Below are 21793 nucleotides of genomic sequence, written 5' to 3' on the forward strand. Positions count from 1 at the left end.
GGTGTATCACATTTCCAGTAGACATGTCAGAAAGAAAACAATCCCTAAACTTTCTCACCTAGCCTTTGGTTCTAACAGAAGGGTTACACTGCCAATGGGGCAACTCAACCTTGCGAAATTATTGCTTCCTATTTTTATTTTGCATCTCTACAGAGATCTAGGAAAGACTTCCAGGCCTCTCAGAAGTCTATACGCAGCCAAATGCTCCTGAAAAAACAAGGCTTGCAATGGAAGGATTTTGCATATCTGAGACATAACAGCTCAGATGAGAAAGGTATCCGTAACTGATGAAACTGATGAGAAAGGTAAAAGGAATCACATTTCTTTCTACCTCAAGAATGACTAACATATCTAAAGTCTATAAACTATTTTGTAAACTTACCTTTTGTAAAGGAGTATAGCTATAACAATACAGATGATAAACACAACTGCAAGAACTGGTCCTACAACCCAAATCAAGCCTTCTTCTTCATCTGTAATTGGCTGGGGGTTAAGATCCACTGATACAACCGTTTCAGAATATGGGCTGGTTGCATACATGGTCTAGAGGGAAATAAGATTGGCATTTAACAGTACAGTACCATTTATTTATTTTTAATACGCTAAGAAACAGGTTTCTTATGAACTGAAGCTGGGTGTATTGGGCTTTCTCCATTTCACACTCAAAGCTTTTATTCAAAGCTTTGGGCCAGTTTCAAGATAAAAGTATAAAAGGGAAACCAAATAAGTGTATTGTATAAGCATAAAAGTAAGACTAAACAAAAGCCCCTCTTGCACTTAGACAAAACTCACAGAAAAAACCCCACCAGGAAACAAGCCTTTGACTAGAATTAATTAATCTCAATAGGCTCAGCCCAGCACACACACATGACAGGTTTAAGAGCCAATTAGGAAGACACTTGTATGTAAAAATGTTAATGTCTGCTGCTACACCTTCCCACAATCCTCTTTCCATTTGTGCTTAATTATTTTTTAAAACTGTATTACATGCAGTTAAAACAGCTCAAGCATAAAAGGGACATAAGAAAGAGATGGATTGCATAAGAGGGAAAGCACAACTCATTATTTAGATCACCTCAGGAATTCTCCTTTTTGTTACATTATTTTCCAACTCTGCTACATTTCACTGATAAAGTCAGTGGCAAATTACTATAATTAAAGAAACTAGCTGTGCATGTCCTTGATTAGTTCCCTCTTTTCCAAAGATGTTTGGCAATGAGCACCACTGACTGAGCAATATGTCTCGCGGCAAGAAAAGCCTTCTTTCAGAGGCATGATAAGACTGCACTGCGAAGCTCACGCCTCAGTAACACCGATCAGAGATTTCAAGAAGCAAACCTTATGACTTGCACAGGATATGAACAGGGATGGTTAAGATGTTGATAATGATCCAGCATACCCAGAAATGTGAGCCAAGTCAATGTGCAGTTTGGTCCCCTTGGCACCCGCCAAGGGTCATAGACACCTGGAACAGGTGATACTCATGTGCTTGGCACACAACTTGACACACTCTGAGCTTTCATTTTTCATTTAAAAAAACACCTAAGTCTCTAGCCCTCCTTGAAAGGAAGTTATGAAACAAAACATGCAACTTCCATTTGAAGCGATTTCTGCAATATGGCTTCTCCTGCCTTTCAGTGCTTTTAACTAATGAGTGAAGTCAGAGCTGTGATTGATGAGTGAGTTGTTTGGAAACGAAGTGATAAGAATCCCTGGGGTTCTAAAGATCTTCTGTTTTGCCCTCCCTTTAGTGCCATTCCCCTGCTTCTGCCTCATTTTCTAGTCCTTGGAATCTCTCTAGTTTTATCTACATTCCCCCCCTAGCAACTAGGATGCATCTTTTCTGCAGTGGGTCCAAGGTCATATTATAACCTATTTTGTGCAAGTACTAACAAGCAATAAGTGCGAGTGGATGTTAAAGGATCCAACCCCAATCGCACAGCAAATGAAAAATGTGGAAACTTTGCAAAGAGGTTGAGATGTGTCTTTTGCTGTACAGGAGACCAGGCACTCAACAAGAATGCACTGTGTAGTTAACTTACAGTACAATGGTATACATGCCTACTCAGAAGTAAGTCTCTGTGTTTAATGCAGCTTCCATTTAGCCCAGGCTATGGTTTTGCACTTGCACTGGGGTATATATATATGTGTGTGTGTGTGTGTGTGTGTGTGTGTGTGTGGAAATGGGGTTCTTGTGCCTTTAACAGTTGTGGAACAGGCAGAAATTCAACAGCATAAGCCATTTCTACTATGGCAATAAAATTATGGGGAGAGCTTCACCTGTTCACATTCTGTCCCTCATACATTTTATTACATGTGTGTTCCCCAATTTGTTTTGAGCCCCCCACTACATCTGTAAAAGAGGGCAGAAATTTGCATAAGACACAAGTCTATGCAAATTTTATGCAGATGTGTCTCCCCTTTTGCGAGTGTTTCAGAAGGTCCAGCCCACAGACAGTTTACTGAAGCCAGAAAATCCTGTTGAATCGCCTGATAATATCTATATGGCAACACATGCGCACTGTGAATGCATAACCGTTAACCTTTTACATGCATGTGTGCAGTGCCAGATTTACGTATAAGCTAAACAAGCTTAGGGCCGCACTCTCTTGGGGCATAGCTGTCAACTTTTCCCTTGCGAGGAATCCTATTCGGAATAAGGGAATTTCCCTTAAAAAAAGTGAAATGTTGACAGCTGTTTCTTGGGGCCCCCTAAAAAACTTAAAGGGGAAAAAACTGGGTGCACATTTCCAAAATATAAGATAAAAAAGAAATGAAATAAAACCTACATACAGCAGCAGTGTTTTGTGTTGTGTAGGCTCCTATGATGTAAGTAATGGGCCCTGCCTGCTAGCCTGCTCCCTAAAATATCATTGGCTTCTCATTTCTATATATAGGGTGCCTACATTCTGCATGGACTGGCGATTTTGTTAGGTGCAAATGGCCTTAGATACCTGTTAGGTCCATAAATTACCATATAGCATATATTCAACACAAAAAACAGCAACAATTTGTTGTTGACAAACGACAGCTGGACATATAAAGGGCCCCATTACCTTCAGGAGCTTAGGGCCTCATCAACCTAAATCTGGCCCTGCATGTGTGCAAGGAAGGGTGAGGGTGGGAGTAATCACATATATCTGGTATGTGCATATTGTCATAAAGGCAATCCATAAGGCAATTTAGCCATTGGGCAATTGTGCACTGAACTTATCCACATTGCTGGGTATGTGAAAAGGATCTTTACTTTTATGCAGAGAGACTTATCCAAAACTGGCAAAGTCATTCAAATAAGTGAAGGGAAAGTGCCATTTCCCACAATTCATATTATGAAAGGAACAGAAATGTCAAGCGTTTGCTCGAACGCTATGGAGGCATCGGAGAGATACATTTTTAGGAACAACATAAAACTTGCAGTCAACTTACGGATTCTGAGTGCTCCATAACAGCTAAAATAAAGACGACATATTCTTGGCCGTTTTGGAGCTGCTTGTTTTCAAAACCACCATACTGTTTCTTATCCCCCAGGGTGAACTCAGTAGGAAGAACTTCAAAGTGTGCTGCAATATATGGCTTTAAATCTGCTTCCCTCCCCAAACGAATACTTCGGCGTTTCCGTGCTATCTCTTTAAGTAGCTTTGGGGTAGGAGAGGAAAAAGAGAGAGAAAAGGGAGAAAACAGAAAGATAACCGTAAACAAGATTAATGTAACTTATTGACAGGCTGATTTTTTAAAAAATGTACAGTATTAAGTCCTAGGAACTATAAAAAATAAAATTCAGTGTCATTTCATGACAACCCCAGTTACAGTTATCTGGGAGTTAGTCCCAGGAGGCCTGCTTCAGAATAGAAATGTACAGGAGTGTGCTATAAATTACAATAATGCCAGCACTTTTATATTAAGTAGTACGCCTCTTTAGAGTTCCATACAACTTGCAGCCTCATTCTCAGTTTAGGAAAAACCTCTGTTGCACTTAGCTAGGATAGGTACCATTCAATTCAATGGGCTTACTACTGAGTGGAAATACATAGCGTAGTTGTAAATCTCATTTATATATGTAAATCTCATATATACTGTTTATTCTTAGCAAGAAGAGGATGTCAACATCAGATTTTTAAACATGATTTTTTAGTTACTGATATTGTTGCCCACACTAATTCTTTTTAAAGGAAAACACACACAAAAATAAAGACTACGAGGCATTTGAGATATGAATATTACCATTTCCCCCTCATCACATATCAAATAACAGTCAACAATAAGACACTTTTTTCATCAAGTTAATGGTTTTTTATTGCAAAATTGAAGCAAAATATTTTTTAAATACTACAGCCAGTACAGAAAACAGGTAAGCGATCTACGGCACTTAACTCATTATGACATCAACAGACTGCAAGTCAACCCACACCCAAAAACTTTTTTAAATAAGAAAAATTAACTGTTTTTAACTGTTAAAAAAGTTACACCATTTATGCAGTTAGCTTAGTGCTTGCTTAACACATCATGCTAAACCAAACCTTGGCTTATTGCACAGACAAGTGTCTGCAGGCTCCCAAAGAAACCACAGATGCGGTCGGTCCTGATCCTCCGATGACTCACCTCCCTGTTTTGCCTGAAGGCAAGCACTCCTCCTGCGAGTACATACAAAGGTCCTAATTTATCATCACATTGTGTGATGGCCTGGGACTCGGGCTCGGACTTGGAACTAGAGGAGACTCAGTCTGCACTGGATAGTTTTCCTCAGGCATCATTTGAACCAAGTCTGGGGCCTGATCCTGGAGAGTCCCAGTCTGCACAGGTTCCCCTGCAACAAACACCAGCTGGGCCAAGTCAGGGGCCTGACCTTGCCCTGGCTCCAGATGCGGGGATTACCTCGTTGCCTTCAGCTGGGACATCACTTACAGCTGCTCCACTACCGGTTGGGTCAGGGGAGGCTGAGGCAGCCCCTGGGTCTAGTAACTCACTGATGTCTCCTGAGCTGCAGAGACTAAGGTCTGAGAGAAGGAGAGACCTGAGGACTCGCAGGAGGAGTGCTCACCTTCAGGCAAAACAGGGAGGTGAGTCGTCAGAGGATCAGGACCGGCCGCTACCCTGACAAAGATAAAAGGCTGTTGGATCCCGCCCCAGGTTGTGGGAACAACATTCCTGTATGGCAGATCCTGCCTGAGATCCTGTACCTGTCCTTGCCTGGTTTCCTGCTTTGTGTTCTGCCTTGGCCCTGTCGGACTGACTCCCAGCGGAACCTTCGGATTCTGGACCACACCTGGACCGTGTTTCACAGGTTACCCCCAGGCCCAGCACACATTGTGTTTAACTAACTATTAATACCACAAATCATGACATTATATCTATGCTGCATAATGTCAATACCAGTGAACAAGTTTAGGAGTGAAATAAGTATTCAGTTAGCAAAAATGTTTAAAAGCTATGTTAGTAAGCTTCTAGTAAGAAGAGTGCGTATGACCTTCTAAGAACATGCCATGGATTGGCAATGACACAGAGGAAAGGGAAGATGATCACGGCGAGGGGTGTAGCCCCAACTGGTATACACCAGGACTAGCTGAAGCTGGGGAAGGGGAGGTTGGGGACTTAGGAGGAACTCACGGGACATTGCAGGGGCAGCCAAAAGTTCTGGGGAGACAGAGGAGGGAACACATCATCAGAACCAGAGGTTTCCCCATCTTCACAGACATGGAAGGCTCTGAGGTGTTGGGAACAGGGGGAGTTGCACTCCAGGAGTCTGAGGCAGGTAAGGGAACACAGCCCAGCTCACTAGGGGCCAGGTGGAGATCACGGGACTCATTAGGATGTTGTGGTCCCTCAGCTAGATTAGGCCATGGGCAGGTGAGGGCCACCGGCTTTGTTAAGTGGAGAGACACAGCTACTCAGCTGGAACAATCAATCAAGGTGCATCAATCAAGCTTGCGAAGGATAGAAGGGAAGCAAGGCAGAGACTCTGTGTCTGCTCAACTTTCTGTGTTGATGGAACACAGCTTGACTGCTTCAGGAACTCCACCAGCCTGTGAATTCAGGACGGACCCCAGGTCCCACCCCGGAGGCAGGAGTTTGACCTTGCTTGTTATATCATACCTGGAACAGTTTTTGACCATTTGGACTGTCTGACTACTCTCTGGTGTTGCCCTTGGGACTGTGTGTACTATCAGGACTTGCCCCCGGGTATGCTCAGGTTCAGGGCAGTACAGAAAACTGCATTGTAGAAAAAGACGTTTACATTTGTCCTTAACCGTGGAAGCTGAAGTTACATATAAGTCTGGTCTCTCGAACCAAAGGAATAAAATTTTGTAAAGGGACAACTGTACAAAATATTTATTCTTGCCCGTGCCAAAAGAATTGAGAAATTGGTTTTCATTTGGAAATCAAGATTTGTGATTACATGTGTATGTCTCTGCACTGGCGTAAGTAAGAGAGGAGGAAGATTTCACCCTAAATCGCATGAATGAATAGACCTGAAGTGCACCCCTTCCTTCATTCATATTTTAGTTATAGATGATGCTGTTGTCATATATCATTAGCATCATGTGCATCTCTTGAGATGCTTTCCCCCCTCCCGATCAAGGTTAATTTGAAAAGCAATGAAGTCATCAAAATCTGTTCCCAAATACCTTCCAGATCTTGTCCATAATATGTTCTTATTCTTGTGTATTTTTTTTTTTTTGTAATACTCTTGCAGATTATTGTAATTCATTCTTCTTGCAGATTTCACAACATTTAGAAATGCATTTTAATATTATTTAGCAAAGGCATTTTCATGTTAATATTAGGATTTCAGCTGAAGGAAGTTTAAATGAAATGTACTTAGAAAATAAACTTACAAAAGGCACAAAATGCAATATTTAGATGCCACACACACCCTTTTGCAGAAAATAAATGTATAAATGGCATTTAGCATAAAAGTTAGTGGCATTAGTTGACTCTGCTGAGAGAGTCTTACATGAAATAATATCATCTTCACTGTTGGTTCACAGAATAATAAAATGCACTGGGCTGGGATGGTGGGACTTCCAGTGCTTAGTGAATTCAATTTGAACAGCATATGAAAGGAAAAGACACCTCTCTCTCTCTCTCTCTCTCTCTCTCTCTCTCTCTCTCTCTCTCTCTCTCTTGAAATTGGTTTATGGTGTGCAACCAGAGCACAAATGTAAACATTCTTAAGCATCTTCTAAAGCTTTTACTACAGATTCATCAGCACCCTTCCTTAAGTTTTCTAGGCCTCATTGGGTAAATTGTATCATCACCTACTGCTTTTGGAAGTTGTTGTTGGAGATACACCCTGGAACAGGCATAGGCAAACTCGGCCCTCCAGATGTTTTGGGACTACAACTCCCATCATCCCTGACCACTGGTCCTGTTAGCTAGGGATGATGGGAGTTGTAGTCCCAAAACATCTGGAGGGCCGAGTTTGCCTATGCCTGCCCTGGAAGTATGTTCTCAAGAGCCAGACTTTCATAATGCAAAATGTTAGTGGTCAGAGAGGGCATTGCTTCTCTTCAGCTGTGCAGATAGCATTTATGTGTGAGGTTTGCTACATTATCGTTGGAATAATGGCCAATCTGGGCTCTTGTTACTTTCTTTTAGTTTATTTTCTCCATACTCTGTTGCAGACGTTGGACACTGCATATGACAGAAGATTCCTAAAGGAGACCACCTTGCCCTTTATATACCCAGTGGACAGAGCTTTTTTCCCAGCTGGAGCTGCGCTTGGGCACCTCTCAAGTGACAGACACCATTGCCCATGTTCCAGTTTGTCAACATCCTTCTTAAATTATGGTGCCCAGAATTGGACACAGTATTCCACGTGTGGTCTGACCAAGGCAGAATAGAATGGTACTATTACTTCCCTTGATCTAAACACTATACTTCTGTTGATGCAGCCTAGAATAGCATTAGTTTTTTTCTTGCTGCATAACACTCTTGACTCATGTTAAGCTTGTGGTCAACCAAGACCCCCTAGGTCCTTTTCACATATACCACTATATCAGTCGTCAATACTTTTATCAGTGTCAACACTGTGAGAAGTCCTATTCAGCAAATACCCTTTCCAATGTTAACTAAAGGTTTCCTGCCTGAAGATCTGTAATTCCTTCCTGGGTGGGGGTGTGGGGGAGGGAGGGATTAATGATGAATAGCTTCTTAATTTTGCCAGTGCTTGTTCATGTTAATTACTGGTGTCCTCTTACTTCTTTCAAATCGCAAAATAATACTGTTGTGCTATAAACAACTGAGAGAAAAATGAGAAGAAACAAGTGATCAAAGATCGTCTCCTCTGTGGATACAGAAACTGACACCGAGGTAATTAAGAAAGGCTATTCATCACTAATTTCCTTGCAGCAACCAACAAGAAGCATTAAAAAGTGTATGGACTGAGAATAAAGAAAATGTTTAAGCACAAGGACCATTTGAGGCCTCGATAGTCTTTTATGTGTTCACACACAGGACAGGATAGAGCTGCAATTGTGCTTTATTGAAAAATACTAATGATAAAAAGTCACAAAACATGCAGCAGGACAACACAGGAAACAATGAACTATGGCAATGTGACCATGAAACAATCTGTGTTCTCCATGAAAAGTGACTGAACAATGCATGGCAATTCCAGAGGCAAGGAGTTTAGCTTTAAGGGCAAAATCTAATCTAAGGCTAATTCTGCCTACAGAGACAACCCTGAAGTCACTGTGTTTCCCGATACTTCATTGTTATGGATAAATGTATCACCGCTGCAAAGCTGGAACACCTGCATTGATAATATTCGTATAGGCATTCCATGAGCACAGTATTAACGTGCACAACTTAAAACAGGGAGTTCTCTTAGAAGCTTTAAAAAATCTAAAGTATCAGAAACTTCAGAGTCGCTGCATGAAGAGTAGCTCACTTTGGAGATGTTTTCTGTCCCCTCATGAGTTACTATTGGAAGCAATTCTGAAAGATATATGAAGGGCTTCAGCTCTCGATCAGAAACAATTTTCATTTTCCAGTCAATGCATATCTTATTTCTTCCACCATTAATTCTACAATGTGGTCTCAATTGTATCTGTAAAAAATGGAAAAGAACCCATCCTGCCCCAAATGTTTCTGAATTTAATAAATGTCCTTTATCAAACTATTATACAGATTAATGCACCACAACTTGCACGATGATTAAAATGACCCTTTGTTATGGAAAGCAGCAGCAGCAGCAGCAGCACAGACCCAAAGAACTTAATGGCGAGAAAGGTCAAAGTCAACTACAGAATTCAGACTGGAATCTGTTAATTTTGCTGAAATGGACTGTGTAGTTTTGCAAGTTAAAATTGGTCTTGGTCCTGTTACTGGACTGTTGAATTTTTAATTGTTCTGCTGTATTTGATGGCAACTGAAACTGAGTTTAGCTGCTTTTTGCCTCTCTAGACAACTCCAGGTCATTAAAAAGAAGAAACCACATTACAGCAAGCAGTCTGCACATACTGAATGTTGTTAATACAAGCAAAACACAGCCGAAAGTCATGGAGTTGGCTTGTGGCTTAACAGAAATACAGAGACCTCCCATTCTTCATAACAATGACCAATGGGTTCTATTGAGTCCTGAGGAAATCTGTGTAGACATTGTGCCTGAAATGAGACTAGACTATATTTTTGTTAGGGTCATTTAAAGAGAGTAAGCTCTTTAGGGTTTTGCTGTTGTTGTTGTTTGTGAAGAAAATGGAAATTGGTGTTACTATGAATTTCTATTTGAAGAGTAGAGTGGAGGACAATCAGTTAACAGGATGGTTCCTCCAGTTGGGGGAGTATATAGGTAAGGTATAGGCCAGGCAACTCCAAACACGGCCCTCCAGATGGTTTGAGACTACAATTCACAGCATCCTTGACCACTGGTCCTATTAGCTAGGGATGATGGGAGTTGTAGTCCCAAGACATCTGAAGGGCCAAGTTTGAGGATGCCTGGTATAGGCTTTGAAGACTATTGCCTCCTCTTCCACAGAGAGGGCCATGGCGCTCTACAGATCATACTGACGTCACTAAGGAAACCCCCTCAATCCCTCATACGAGCGAAGTCTATAAACCATGCTCGATACAAAAAAATGATGCCACAAGGACAGGGACACAAGAAGATACTGTATTATAATACAGAACAGGAATACCTCACACATGATAATGAATTTTCAGATAACTGAGATGACCTGAGTAGGAATTTCTTAATTTTTATTTTTTAAATTTCTATATCGCCCTATACCTGAAGGTCTCAGGGTGGTTCACGTAAAATATCAAATACATAAAATCCAAACAAAACCAACAACCCAATTAAAAAAACTCCCAAAGAGCCAGCATTTTAAAAAGGGTATAGGATGTACAGAAGATCAAGTCAGGCAAAGGCTGATTGAAAAGGAACATTTTTGCCTGGCGCCTAACGGTGTATAGTGAAGGTGCCAGGCAGACTTCCCTGGGGAGAGCATTTCACAGATCGGGCTTTCATCCTGTAGTTATAAGGGGATGTTGTGAATCCCCTGGGAATTTATATAGGATGGGCTGGATAAACCTGGCTCAAATGTCTATATAATACTGGCAATGAAGAAGGGCATGTTCTGTTGTTTCCTGCTGCCCAGAGCCACATGGGCATTTCCTCTCCTCGTATGGTATCTTCCTATAGCGGCCTTCTTGAATTGCTGAAGGGAGAGCCTGACAGTGGGCCAAGGTAAAAGCCCTTTGAACAGCACCCATTGGAGTAAGGAAGGGAATTCTGTGACTACTAAGTTTTAAGTACCGTATCCACCCCAAAAAGAGTTTGCAGTCGAACCTGCAACAGGAGACTTGTCCAGTGTTGTATGTAGCATTTTTCATTTTGAGAAAGTAATAATAAATAAGTAAGTAAGTAAGTAAATAAAAGTAAAAATGTATACCCCACCCCCGAGACCATTCCATTGTAACTATCCAACCTCCCAAAATTTCAACACCTCTTGTGATGGTTTGCCCCCTTTCCATTTCAACAGCACAAATTCTATAAATACCTCCCACATCTCCTCAAAATCATTTTTCCTGCATATTCCGTCTTACTTTAATAAAGGTAAAGGTAAAGGGACGCCTGACCATTAGGTCCAGTCGTGGCCGACTCTGGGGTTGCGGCGCTCGTCTCGCTTTATTGGCCAAGGGAGCTGGCATACAGCTTCCAGGTCATGTGGCCAGCATGACTAAGCCACTTCTGGCGAACCAGAGCAGCGCACGGAAACGCTGTTTACCTTCCCGCCGGAGCGGTACCTATTTATCTACTTGCACTTTGATGTGCTTTCGAAATGCTAGGTTGGCAGGAGCAGGGACTGAGCAACAGGAGCTCACCCCGTTACAGGAATTTGAACTGCCGACCTTCTGATCGACAAGTCTTAGGCTCTGTGGTTTACCCCACAGCACTACCTGCATCCCATCTTACCTTAATAGCACATGTTAATTTATCATTAATAGCTATGTGCCACACCTATGGCTTCTCCTCAGAGCTTAGAAATCTTTCACCTTTTACTAAGCCCTCTAGCTGTGCACAGGATTAAATTCCACTTCGATCACAGCTGGGGAGGAAACAGCTTCCCTGCCTGCTGTGGCCAGACAACACTCCACTCTCCACCTAATTCATTAAGGAAAAACCGAAGATGTAGCTACATATTATATACATTAAGAGGGATGTGTAGGTTGGTCCTCGGGAACTTCAGCATTGATAATGCAAACTCTACTAGGCAGATTAAGCTCTCTATGCCAAACTAACAAGTACCACTGTCAACAGAAAGGGGCCAGTATCTGCTGAAGACCTTTCTTTCCACTTTCTGACCCACACTCCCTGCATCTGAATGTGCTGAATTCATATGAACGCTCAAGCATGATATGCAAATTCATCACAGGGAATTCATCCAAGGTTACTTTGCAAGTAGTTTAGTGTTGTTGATGTCTACCATTCGCACAGATGTCCTTTCATCTTAGGTCTGAGAGCATGTAAAAATGCAATCCAAGAATCATAATTGGTTGTTCCCAAAATAACTGGGGATTTCCAAATTCAGTTGTGCCCACCTGAATTTGAGTCTGAAGGTGTGTTATATAAAGTACTTCCGCACACATCTTCAGACAAGATTGCAATTTTCAAGTATAGAGTTTACTCATCTCTCTATTAACTAATACACTGAACGCGAAGGTTTTATTTTTTTAAAAAAATAAAAATAAAAAATTCAATCATTTCAAAATGCCATATGTGTCAAAATAATGGGATGTTTTGAAATTAATGGAGTAATTTGCCCACAAGCAAGATAGAAACTGACAGGTAAATATATGTTAATTAACAGCCCAGTTATTACAGTGCTATTCGGTGAATATGTAAGGTGTTTCTCTCATTGTGCCTAATCTTGGAGCGTAGAGGAAAACGAGCCTGAGACAGACATATACCAGCACAGGAGAATCAAGTAAAGAGAACTGAGAGGTAGGTCAAATGTTAAACTGCAGAGCAAATTGCAACTTAGCATGTGATTCAGCTTTGGCAAACACCCCATTAAACGAACCAGACCTTTATTGGAGTTCATATCAATGATGATTAAGTTTTTGCTGACAACTCATTTCACCTACTGCATTACGTCTTATAATCGGCAAGGAATAAAATATTAATGCCAACAAAGATCAGACAGTGTGTGTGCATCATTGCAACTTAATGTCTTTTAATTTAAGTAATTAGCTTTTTGTTTCTGTCCCCAGAGGCAACAGAACTCCAATACAAAATGAGAAGATTTTAATTTTTTTTTAAAAAAGTCAAATTTGCTGACATGGGTACATTAATTGGACACAAGCATTAAGGCTGCTTCTATCACAAACAATTTTACAGGGGGAAAAGAGCTAAAATAAGCACACGGTACCTCGTCTAATTCCATTTCGTCTGGGCTCTCTCGTGGTTTCATGAATTTTCCATCAGACTTCTTTATCAAAGGCACAATTACTATATAGTAACCTCTGCAAAGAAAACAAAACATAAGATGAGGCCTGCATAAAGGGAACAGTGTGTTTTTATTGCTTCAGTTACATGATGCTCCCATGTGGAGTAATCTGTAAAAAAACACCCTCTTTACTCTCCAGTAGAACCACCTCTTTGCATATCTTGGGCATGAAAACTTCTCATAATCTGAAATGAATCAATATAACGTGCAGATTGCCAGCATAAAGTTAATTCACAATTCGATGGGTTCAATTCCTCTAACAGAAGGGAAGAAGGGTTTTTTAAACCAATTCCCTTGAGAAATAGAGGACATTCTGAAGCATTGTAAGAAAGAGTTGACTGGTTAAATTGCCTCCCCTCCTCCCTCAAGGAGACAGTAGTCAGTTAGAGCTTCTACCAGAAGAAGTAATTTCGTTTGTGGAAAGGTGGGTCTGGATCCAACCATACACATCCAAATATCAAATTAATATACCCAAAATATCTAATTGACACTCTTAAATATTATGAATGTAGCCAAATAAATGAGATTCCAGTAAAAAGAAAAAGGGAACGTCTCCAGGTCAGTTTTTTCCTGATGCTTACTTTTTAAAGTATCAAGGCTGCAATCTTATACCCACTTATCCAGGAGTAAGCCTCACCAAAAACATTGGGGTTTACTTCCGAGAAGACACACATAGGATTGAACTGTGAGTGTTGCCACTGAATTTTTCAAACAAATCAAATCTGGAGGCAAAAGGGCTTTGATAGAATTGAAAGGGGTTCTGCAAATTTGTATTTTGTTCTCATGTGTTCACTACATAGAGAGTGGTATAGAATAAAATAAATAAATACCCATAGTGGCCTGGAAGAATCCTACATCACCATGTACCATGACTTCGAGGGGTATTCTGGGGAGAAATGGGGTCCTCCACTGGTGTCCTCAATTTTAACTGTGGCTGCCAGCCAGGGCCGGATTTAGGTTTGATGAGGCCCTGAGCTATTGAAGGTAATGGGGCCCTTTATATGTCCAGCTGTCCTTTATCAACAACAAATTGTCACTTTTTTGTGTTGAATATATGCTATATGGTAATTTATGGACCTAATAGGTATCTAAAGCCAATTGCACGTGCAGAATGTAGGCACCCTATATATAGAAATGAGCAAACCAGTGATATTTTAGGGAGTAGGCTAGAAGGCAGGCCCATGACTTACATCATAGGAGCCTACACAACACAAAACACTGCTGCTGTATGTACGTTTTATTTTTTTATCTTATATTTTGGAAATGTACATCCAGGTTTTTTCCCCTTTAATTTTTTTTGGGACTCCTAAGAGAGTGGGGCCCTAAGCTATAGCTTGTTTAGCTTATACGTAAATCTGGCACTGCTGCCAGCAATGACCAGCATTTTACTCCAGAATGCTCCCCAGAGCCACAATACATCACGTTACAGCCTCATTCTGGAACATTATAGGACTTTAAACAGTGGGTGGAAGCACAGAAGAGCACTCCTGACTTTCACACTCCCATCCTCCTCCTCAATCTTTGAACGACCCAGTAAAGTAAGAAAGAAAAAGTGGCCTGAAAATACAGCCATTTTACTGCAGGCTATATTATGAACCTATTTTGTCCAAAGTAAAAAGGAACAAGGTTTTAAGAAACAATGTTAAGCTATTGACAAGCCATCTGTAATAGCGAATGGCTTGCCGTTTTTGTCAAATGCAGGCATCACAAATGTTTACATGTAGGTGGAACACATTATATGCATACTTGTACGAGAAAAACGGAGGTGTCCAGGGTTCAGTAGACTATGTCTTCAGGGCAATGCACTACTTTAAAAAGCAGCTTGAAGAAGAAAAACCAGTTTGGATATGCTTTGATATGCACTTTAATAGCTTTCTCCTTCTAAAAAGTATCTTATATCCGTTATCTTTCTTCACTCCATATCAGCAGTTAACGAAGGTGCATGAGAACGATCGTTTCTTGGCAATGACTTGCTACAACCTGTTTTCAAACACCGCAGCAATTCACCTAATGGAACCGAAGCACTTGCAAAATCAATACACATAGGTAGCCAGGTCAGATTACGAAACTTTATCATTTTTCATCCTAGAAGTCATTAAGATTGCTTGCAACCTCTGCTCAAGCATTCCATACAGAGTAGACAAAGTTGTAAGTGCAGGTTTAAATTACACATAAAAAGAACCCATGATGGCTTCTTAAGAGAAGTTTGGGAATTTAGTATACATTCTAGCTATTTGCCTCCTTTATCCTAAAACTCAGTTCAGAAAATGTCTCCTGGATCATGCAAAGATCTGCCCTCATAATGTGGCCAATAAATATTGCAAAGTGCTGACTTGACTGTTTCATGTTCTCAGTAATGCCATTTTCAATTAGGTAAGAAAATTGGGACTTGAAAACTAAAAGGAACACACTGAAAATAAAGCAGTACACACACTGATTTGGCTCTAGCCAAAATATCAACAAGTTAATAGATCTGACATTTACCATAGCTCTGATGTTCATATGCAAAGTCTACTACTAAGTGCAAACGTTTCCTCATCTGAAATTAGTTAGCTGCTTTCTACAGTGATTCAAATAGTTGCCATTGCAACTATCTTGTTTCTGCTTTCCAGTTTTCCCAAATTCAAAACTAGAGGGGAAAGTTCATATATCTGTTGTCCTACAAGAGAGCCAGTGTGGTGTAGTGGTTAAGAGCGGTAGTCTCGTAATCTGGGGAACCGGGTTCGCGTCTCTGCTCCTCCACATGCAGCTGCTGGGTGACCTTGGGCTAGTCACACTTCTTTGAAGTCTCTCAGCCCCACTCACCTCCCAGATTGTTTGTTGTGGGGGAGGAAGGGAAAGGAGAATGTTAGCCGCTTTGAGACTCCTTAAAGGGAGAGAAAGGCGGGATATCAAATCCAAACTCTTCTTCTTCTACTACATTTGATATGGAGATACAATGTTGTTGAGGCCTTGCAGATACAATGGTCTGGATTCAGAAGGCCTGATGATCGTCTTCCAAAGCAACTACTCTATTCCGAACTTAAAAATGGAAAGCGTAATGCTGGTGGTCAATAAAAGAGGTTCAAAGACTGTCTCAAGGCAAATCTTTAAAAATGTAGTATAAACACCGGAAACTGGGAAACACTGGCCTGTGAGCGCTCCAGCTGGAGAACAGCCTTTACCAAAGGTGTCATGGGCTTTAAAGACACTCAAACTCAGGACGCAAGGGAGAAACATGCTAAGAGGAAGGCACGCTTGGCAAATCCACACCTTGATCAACTCCTGCCGGGAAACCAATGTCCCCATTGTGAAAGGACGTGTGGATCCAGAACTGGCCTCCACAGTCACTTACGGACTCATGGTTAAAACGATGTTTATGGAAGACCATCTTACTCGGCTATGAGGGATCACCAAAGAAGAAGGTTCACAGCATAGCTTTAGCCAATTAATCTCCTCTCAAGCTCACTCCTCTACTATAACAATTGAACAATGCACTAGCAGAAGTGCCAGATTGGCTCCGTGAGTCTATTCATGAAGTCCCAAGCTTACTACCTCCCTGACCCATCCAGGTAAATTGCAATGCTGCAGCAGTTCTGCCCCACTGTGAATTACAGTGGCACCTCGGGTTAAGTACTTCATTCATTCCAGAGGTCCGTACTTAACCTGAAACTGCTCTTAACCTGAAGCACCAGTTTAGCTAATGGGGCCTCCTGCTGCTGCTGCGCTGCTGGAGCATGATTTCTGTTCTCATCCTGAAGCAAAGTTCTTAACCTGAAGCACTATTTCTGGGTTAGCGGAGTCTGTGACCTGAAGCGTATGTAACCCGAGGTACCACTGTACTCTTGCAAATCACCCCCACATCCATACTTTTCACAGACTGTTAGTCAAAGAAGGAAATCAGGCAGGGGTAAAGGAAGGAAGGAAGGAAGAAAAAGGTTTAATACAACTTTAAAGAGAGTGCAGAAAGCTGTTGTGTGTAGACCGTTAAGATGGATGCATATTGCCGACTTAAATCCCTAAAGAAATTACTTGGCATTACATCCACTTGTGCAGCCCGCCGAAGGATATTAATTCTATTTACAGAAACTGTTTTGCGCGCTGGTAATAGTATCTATTGTCCACCTGTGAAACAAACCTATTGTGCCAAATGTTATTTTTTAAAACAAACTCCCTTAACATAACTGGAGACCCTTAGAGCATTCAGTAACACCGGTAGCTCATTCTAGTTAGACAAAGGCATGTTCAGTTCACTGCCGTAAATCAAAATGTGACCCCATTCCTTTAAAAAAAAAAAAAGGGTAAAAATGGGAAAGGTCAATTTCCTAAACAAAATTAAAAAGAAGCATCTGTAGTTGAACACACACACAAGAGGTCATTTTAAAAAGTCTAACTGAATTCCTCCTTAACTTCTATATTTGGTCAGCATTCAGCAAACCTAAGGAGCAGGCAAAGAGCTCTTTTATTTCTGATCTGAGTGTGTGTGTGTGTGAAACAGAAAAAGGGTAGTGAGTTCTGTGTGCCTGCACATCTGGTATAAGTATGCATGTACAGTGGTGCCTTGGTTGACAAAATCCATTCCTGAAGTCCGTTCTTAAACCAAAGTCTTTTTAAACCAAGGCGTGCTTTCCCATAGCAATGGGGGACTCAATTTACAAATGAAACACACTCAACAGGAAGTGGAACATGTTCTTATTCCAAGGTGAAATTCACAAACCAAAACACCTACTTCCGGGTTTGCAGCACTCTTAATCCAAGTTGTTCATAAACTAAGCTGTTCTTAAACCCAGGTACCACTGTACATGCAAGAATGTGCATATGTGGTGAATGTGCGTGCACATACACATTGATTGTATATGTATATGTGGCATGTGGTCCTCAGTTTGGTGGCTGACTGTCAATGCAGCCCTCAGTCAGCCCTGGCTTAGGGAATAACCAGAAATCCACCCTTCATAGTCATGATCATGACTTTAGGAGGCCAAATAACCCAAGAAGAAATCGTTAAAAGGAACTTGGCCCCAATTTTGGGGAGCATGTAAAGCAGCGGTTCTCAACCTGTGGGTCCCCAGATGTTGTTGGACTACAACTCCCATCATCCCTGAGCTCTGGCCTTGCTAGCTAGGGGTGATGGGAGTTGTAGTTCAACAAAATCTGGGGATCCAACAGGTTGAGTAAGGCTGTTTTTAAAGCAAGGTGAATGTATTATGTCTCAATTACCTTATTGTTCATTTCTCATTGCCACTCTGACATTCATCATCAGAGCTTTGTCTAAAGAAAATTCCTTCTAACGAGAAATAAGTACTGTGTATAAGACGCCCCCATGTATAAGATGCCCTCTATTTTGGGGGACTCAAATTTAAATAAATGGGGGGAGCTGGCCCAAAGTTGTTGAGCTTTTGGGGGGAGGGGAATGCAGAAAATCACTAACCCAAATGGAAAATGCTGACAATAGCTCGCGTAGCAGAAGCCAACAATGGCCAGCAATCGCACGCCCAATTGCCGCAACAGCAGCCAATCGAAAGCAGCCCTTGACACAGCCACCAATCACCCACCAAATCACTCGCAGCTGCAACCAATCACCCATTCCTCCCATGCACTTTCCATCTATAAGATGAGGTCTGGTTTTTAACACTATTTTAGAGTAAAAAAACCTCGTCTTATACATGGAAAAGTACAGTACCTCTGATCTTCCACTCATCACATACACACAGCCAGCAGCAGAATGACAAATGGGTGACAAATGTATTGCTGCTGGATGTACAGACAAGCTCCTGTGTGTAGAAAGATATGATCATCATTCTAGAAATATGGTAGTCAAGTACTTATGGCAACCTGGTTAAAAAATAAATCCTTAGAGTTCAGCTTTAAGGGTTGACCATGAATACGGGCAAGCTGACTCCAGAGTGCCATCGAAGGTATGGATGCTAGGCCTAACAAGCTATCTTTTCTGTGGCTGACCCAGAGAGAATGGCAATGCATCTGTGAGATATTCTGAAAACTGAGTGCTTGAAACAAAACAAGAGTAGACATTAACTAGCAGTCTGTCAGAAATAGGACTCTGGTCGTATAATTCGATATCGAAATGTATTATTGAAAGTGTATTACTTGACTGATACATTGACTGAATTATTGACTAGCCAATCATCTGTGCCAATGAATTTTCGACTTTTTAAAATCTATACTAAAGTTTGTACTTTCAATAATGTGGTAGATCAGAATCTGATGTAGATCTTTCTGGCCACAAATGGGAAGTTAACAGCAATTCCTGGCAGCTCAGCTCCACCAAGGTGACTAATTATAAATTTCACACCGTTATCATGAAAAGTGACTGCAGTTGTGATATGACAAGAAGCCTGGGAACATTTTTAAAGTCCAGTCAGGACTATGATCAGTCTTACACATTAACCTTGAAATCAACATCCAAGCGTTAACTGTTGAATTTTGTGTTTGTGCATGCAGCTGTGGTAAGATTTGTGTGTGAATGACAATGCTGTAATTTGTGCAAACTAATGCAAAACAAAAAGTTTAATTACAAACAACGTACACAATATAGAAGGAAATTAGACTGTTGCAACTTAAATTTAATTCTTACACATTCAGATTGTAGGAGTCCCTCTTAAGAAACCTAGGTTATTTTGAAATCCTTATTTACTGATGAATAGCTTTTGGACTATAATGTAACTTAAATAGAAAACGATATTTAGAAAGATTTTTCTCCAAAAGCATTTTATTTTAAAAATCCAATTTAAATAATAATAAAAAATCCTTTAAAAAAATAATTGATTTTTATCCACCCTGGCTCCTTAATTATATTTCTATAATTAAGTTTCTGCCTTTAAAATCATAATAAAGGAACTGAAGCCCAGGTCCATCCTCTCTGGATCTTTCGGCCTATGTCAAATGTCATCTTTTCCCTCCCTGCTTTCACCCTGCAACAAAAGAGATGCTAGGACTCAAGTCTGCCCAGAGTCAGGACAGATAACCGTGCATTTGCCATTAACCAACATAGCTTCCTGAGAGCTCACCTTTAGAACAAGCTGAGTTTTCTCAGTGGTAATAGATGTTCAGACGCATTTCTTATTTATCACCTTAGATATTGTGGCTAATCCCTCGTGAGCCACAGCACAAATTCAGTCCTGCTTCCAACATTTCCACAACTTATGAAAAAGGTTATTGTCTTCTCCACAGATGTTAGCAACTCCTGGTTCCTGTTATACCCTGGCCCTTTCTAGTAATTACTTTTCTCCATAAATCATTCCGATGCTTTCTGTCTTCAGGCTTCCTTTTCTATACTTTTCTACAAACTTTATCTTTACTTAGTTTAATAGCAATGGCTTCATTTCCCACACTTTAATCCTGTTAACACTCCTATGTAATATAATTTCATATTGTCTCATTCTGAATTCCTCAATTAGCAATAAAGAGAGGGTCTTCCATTTACAAAGCTCATGGTATAAAATGTCAGCTAAGAAAATCCAGGTTGTATCTCCAACAATATTTAACAACCTGCTCATTTTCCTTCCCATTTCCTTCGTCACACACATAGGAGTCTTATAGGAAGCAAGAATCACTGCAAACAGAGCAATAACACTTATTGATTGTACTGTGTTTCACGCTTTCCTGGCAACTCTTTATTGTCCATCGTTTTGAATCCCTATTGGCGCTTTGCTGTCAGGTCTTTAGTACTATCTTTGTTGTTTAATCTGCACAGAAGCATTTAAGAAGCCTTGTAAACCATGTTCCAGCACTGTGAACAGAACATATAGCTGCCAAATTCATTTATTATGGGATCACTTTTTAGAGTTAAATCACAACGTGCTATTTTTGGAAATAAAAATATCTGTTTTCTAAGCAATGTCTGTGATAAAAACATTTAAAAGGGAAGACAAAGTAAACCGCCATTGCCCTATTAATTTGTACATGATGGAACTGGACTGCTAAACATAACTGACCCATCTTATGGTTTTGTCTTGCAGTGTTTTAGCCAACCAAAGTTCTACAGTTTATGTCTTTACCAGGACTAGAGCCACTTTGAGCAGTTCAAGAAATGTGCAAAGGAAGTGCTCGTCTTCTTTTATACTTCTGCTGTAGCCCACTCAGTACATACATCTCCCTTCAGAGGATTGGGGGAACCCCCAGAACAGATGGATATGTGTGAGTGCAGAGGGTGAGGACAGGGAGAAGAAGTCCCATTGCACAGGTGGGAGACCCTCCAGTTAATGGGATGAATTTCTTGGATACAAAGAAGAAAGGCAGAATACGAATGTTATAAATAAATGTAAAATTCTGATACATGTTTTGACCTAAAACATGCAGTTCAAGGCTGCAACTACAGCAGCTCATGGTTTTAATGCAGAAAATCCAGTAAATAATAAAGTACGAATGACTTTTGACGTTTAACTCACTTTATAGTTTTGTTTGCAGGAACATCTGGTAGCTTCACTGTTACCATTCCATCGACATTGGTCTTATCAATGAACAGCGGTTGGGTTCGCAGTACATCTGGTGCTGTTTTTGCTGTTACCCTGTGCTGAAGACCTCCAGCGCTATTGCCTCTATTGGTCAGTACAAATGAATATGATGTCTCAGGTTTCAGGTTGGTGATAAGTTTCTGAGTGGCTCGGCCATCTACCTCAACTGCCATTTTCCCATCATCGTACAGGATCTAAAAAAGGGAGGGTTTTCATTTTTGTTAGCAAATTTTTAGTAATTAAGGGGGGAAAGAATAAACCACGTTAGCTGCCCTTTACTGCTTTTGATCCAGCAATACTCGGGAAGATAGTAATGTTCTGTTTATCTTCTTTTGTCTGTAAGTATATGCCACAACTATGTATGATTCTTCAGAATTACCTGAAAACTTCAGT

The 21793-nt window shown here is 40.8% G+C and overlaps 1 protein-coding gene across 28 annotated transcripts in view; it reads right to left on the reverse strand.

The window, feature by feature from the left end:
* PTPRD (protein tyrosine phosphatase receptor type D) overlaps positions 1-21793 on the reverse strand; it is a 1158377-nt gene that overhangs the window by 108158 nt on the left and 1028426 nt on the right. For all 28 annotated transcript variants that reach the window (XM_081893652.1, XM_081893642.1, XM_081893658.1 and 25 more), the window contains 4 exons: positions 21335-21594; positions 12873-12966; positions 3427-3636; positions 383-543 (listed from right to left, as the gene is read on the reverse strand). In XM_081893652.1, the coding sequence (XP_081749778.1) occupies positions 383-543; positions 3427-3636; positions 12873-12966; positions 21335-21594 (725 nt within the window). The remainder of the gene's footprint in view (positions 1-382; positions 544-3426; positions 3637-12872; positions 12967-21334; positions 21595-21793) is intronic.

Source organism: Podarcis melisellensis (genome assembly GCF_964234715.1).
Source record: "Podarcis melisellensis genome assembly, chromosome: 17".
In the NCBI taxonomy this organism is placed as follows: Eukaryota; Metazoa; Chordata; class Lepidosauria; order Squamata; family Lacertidae; genus Podarcis; species Podarcis melisellensis.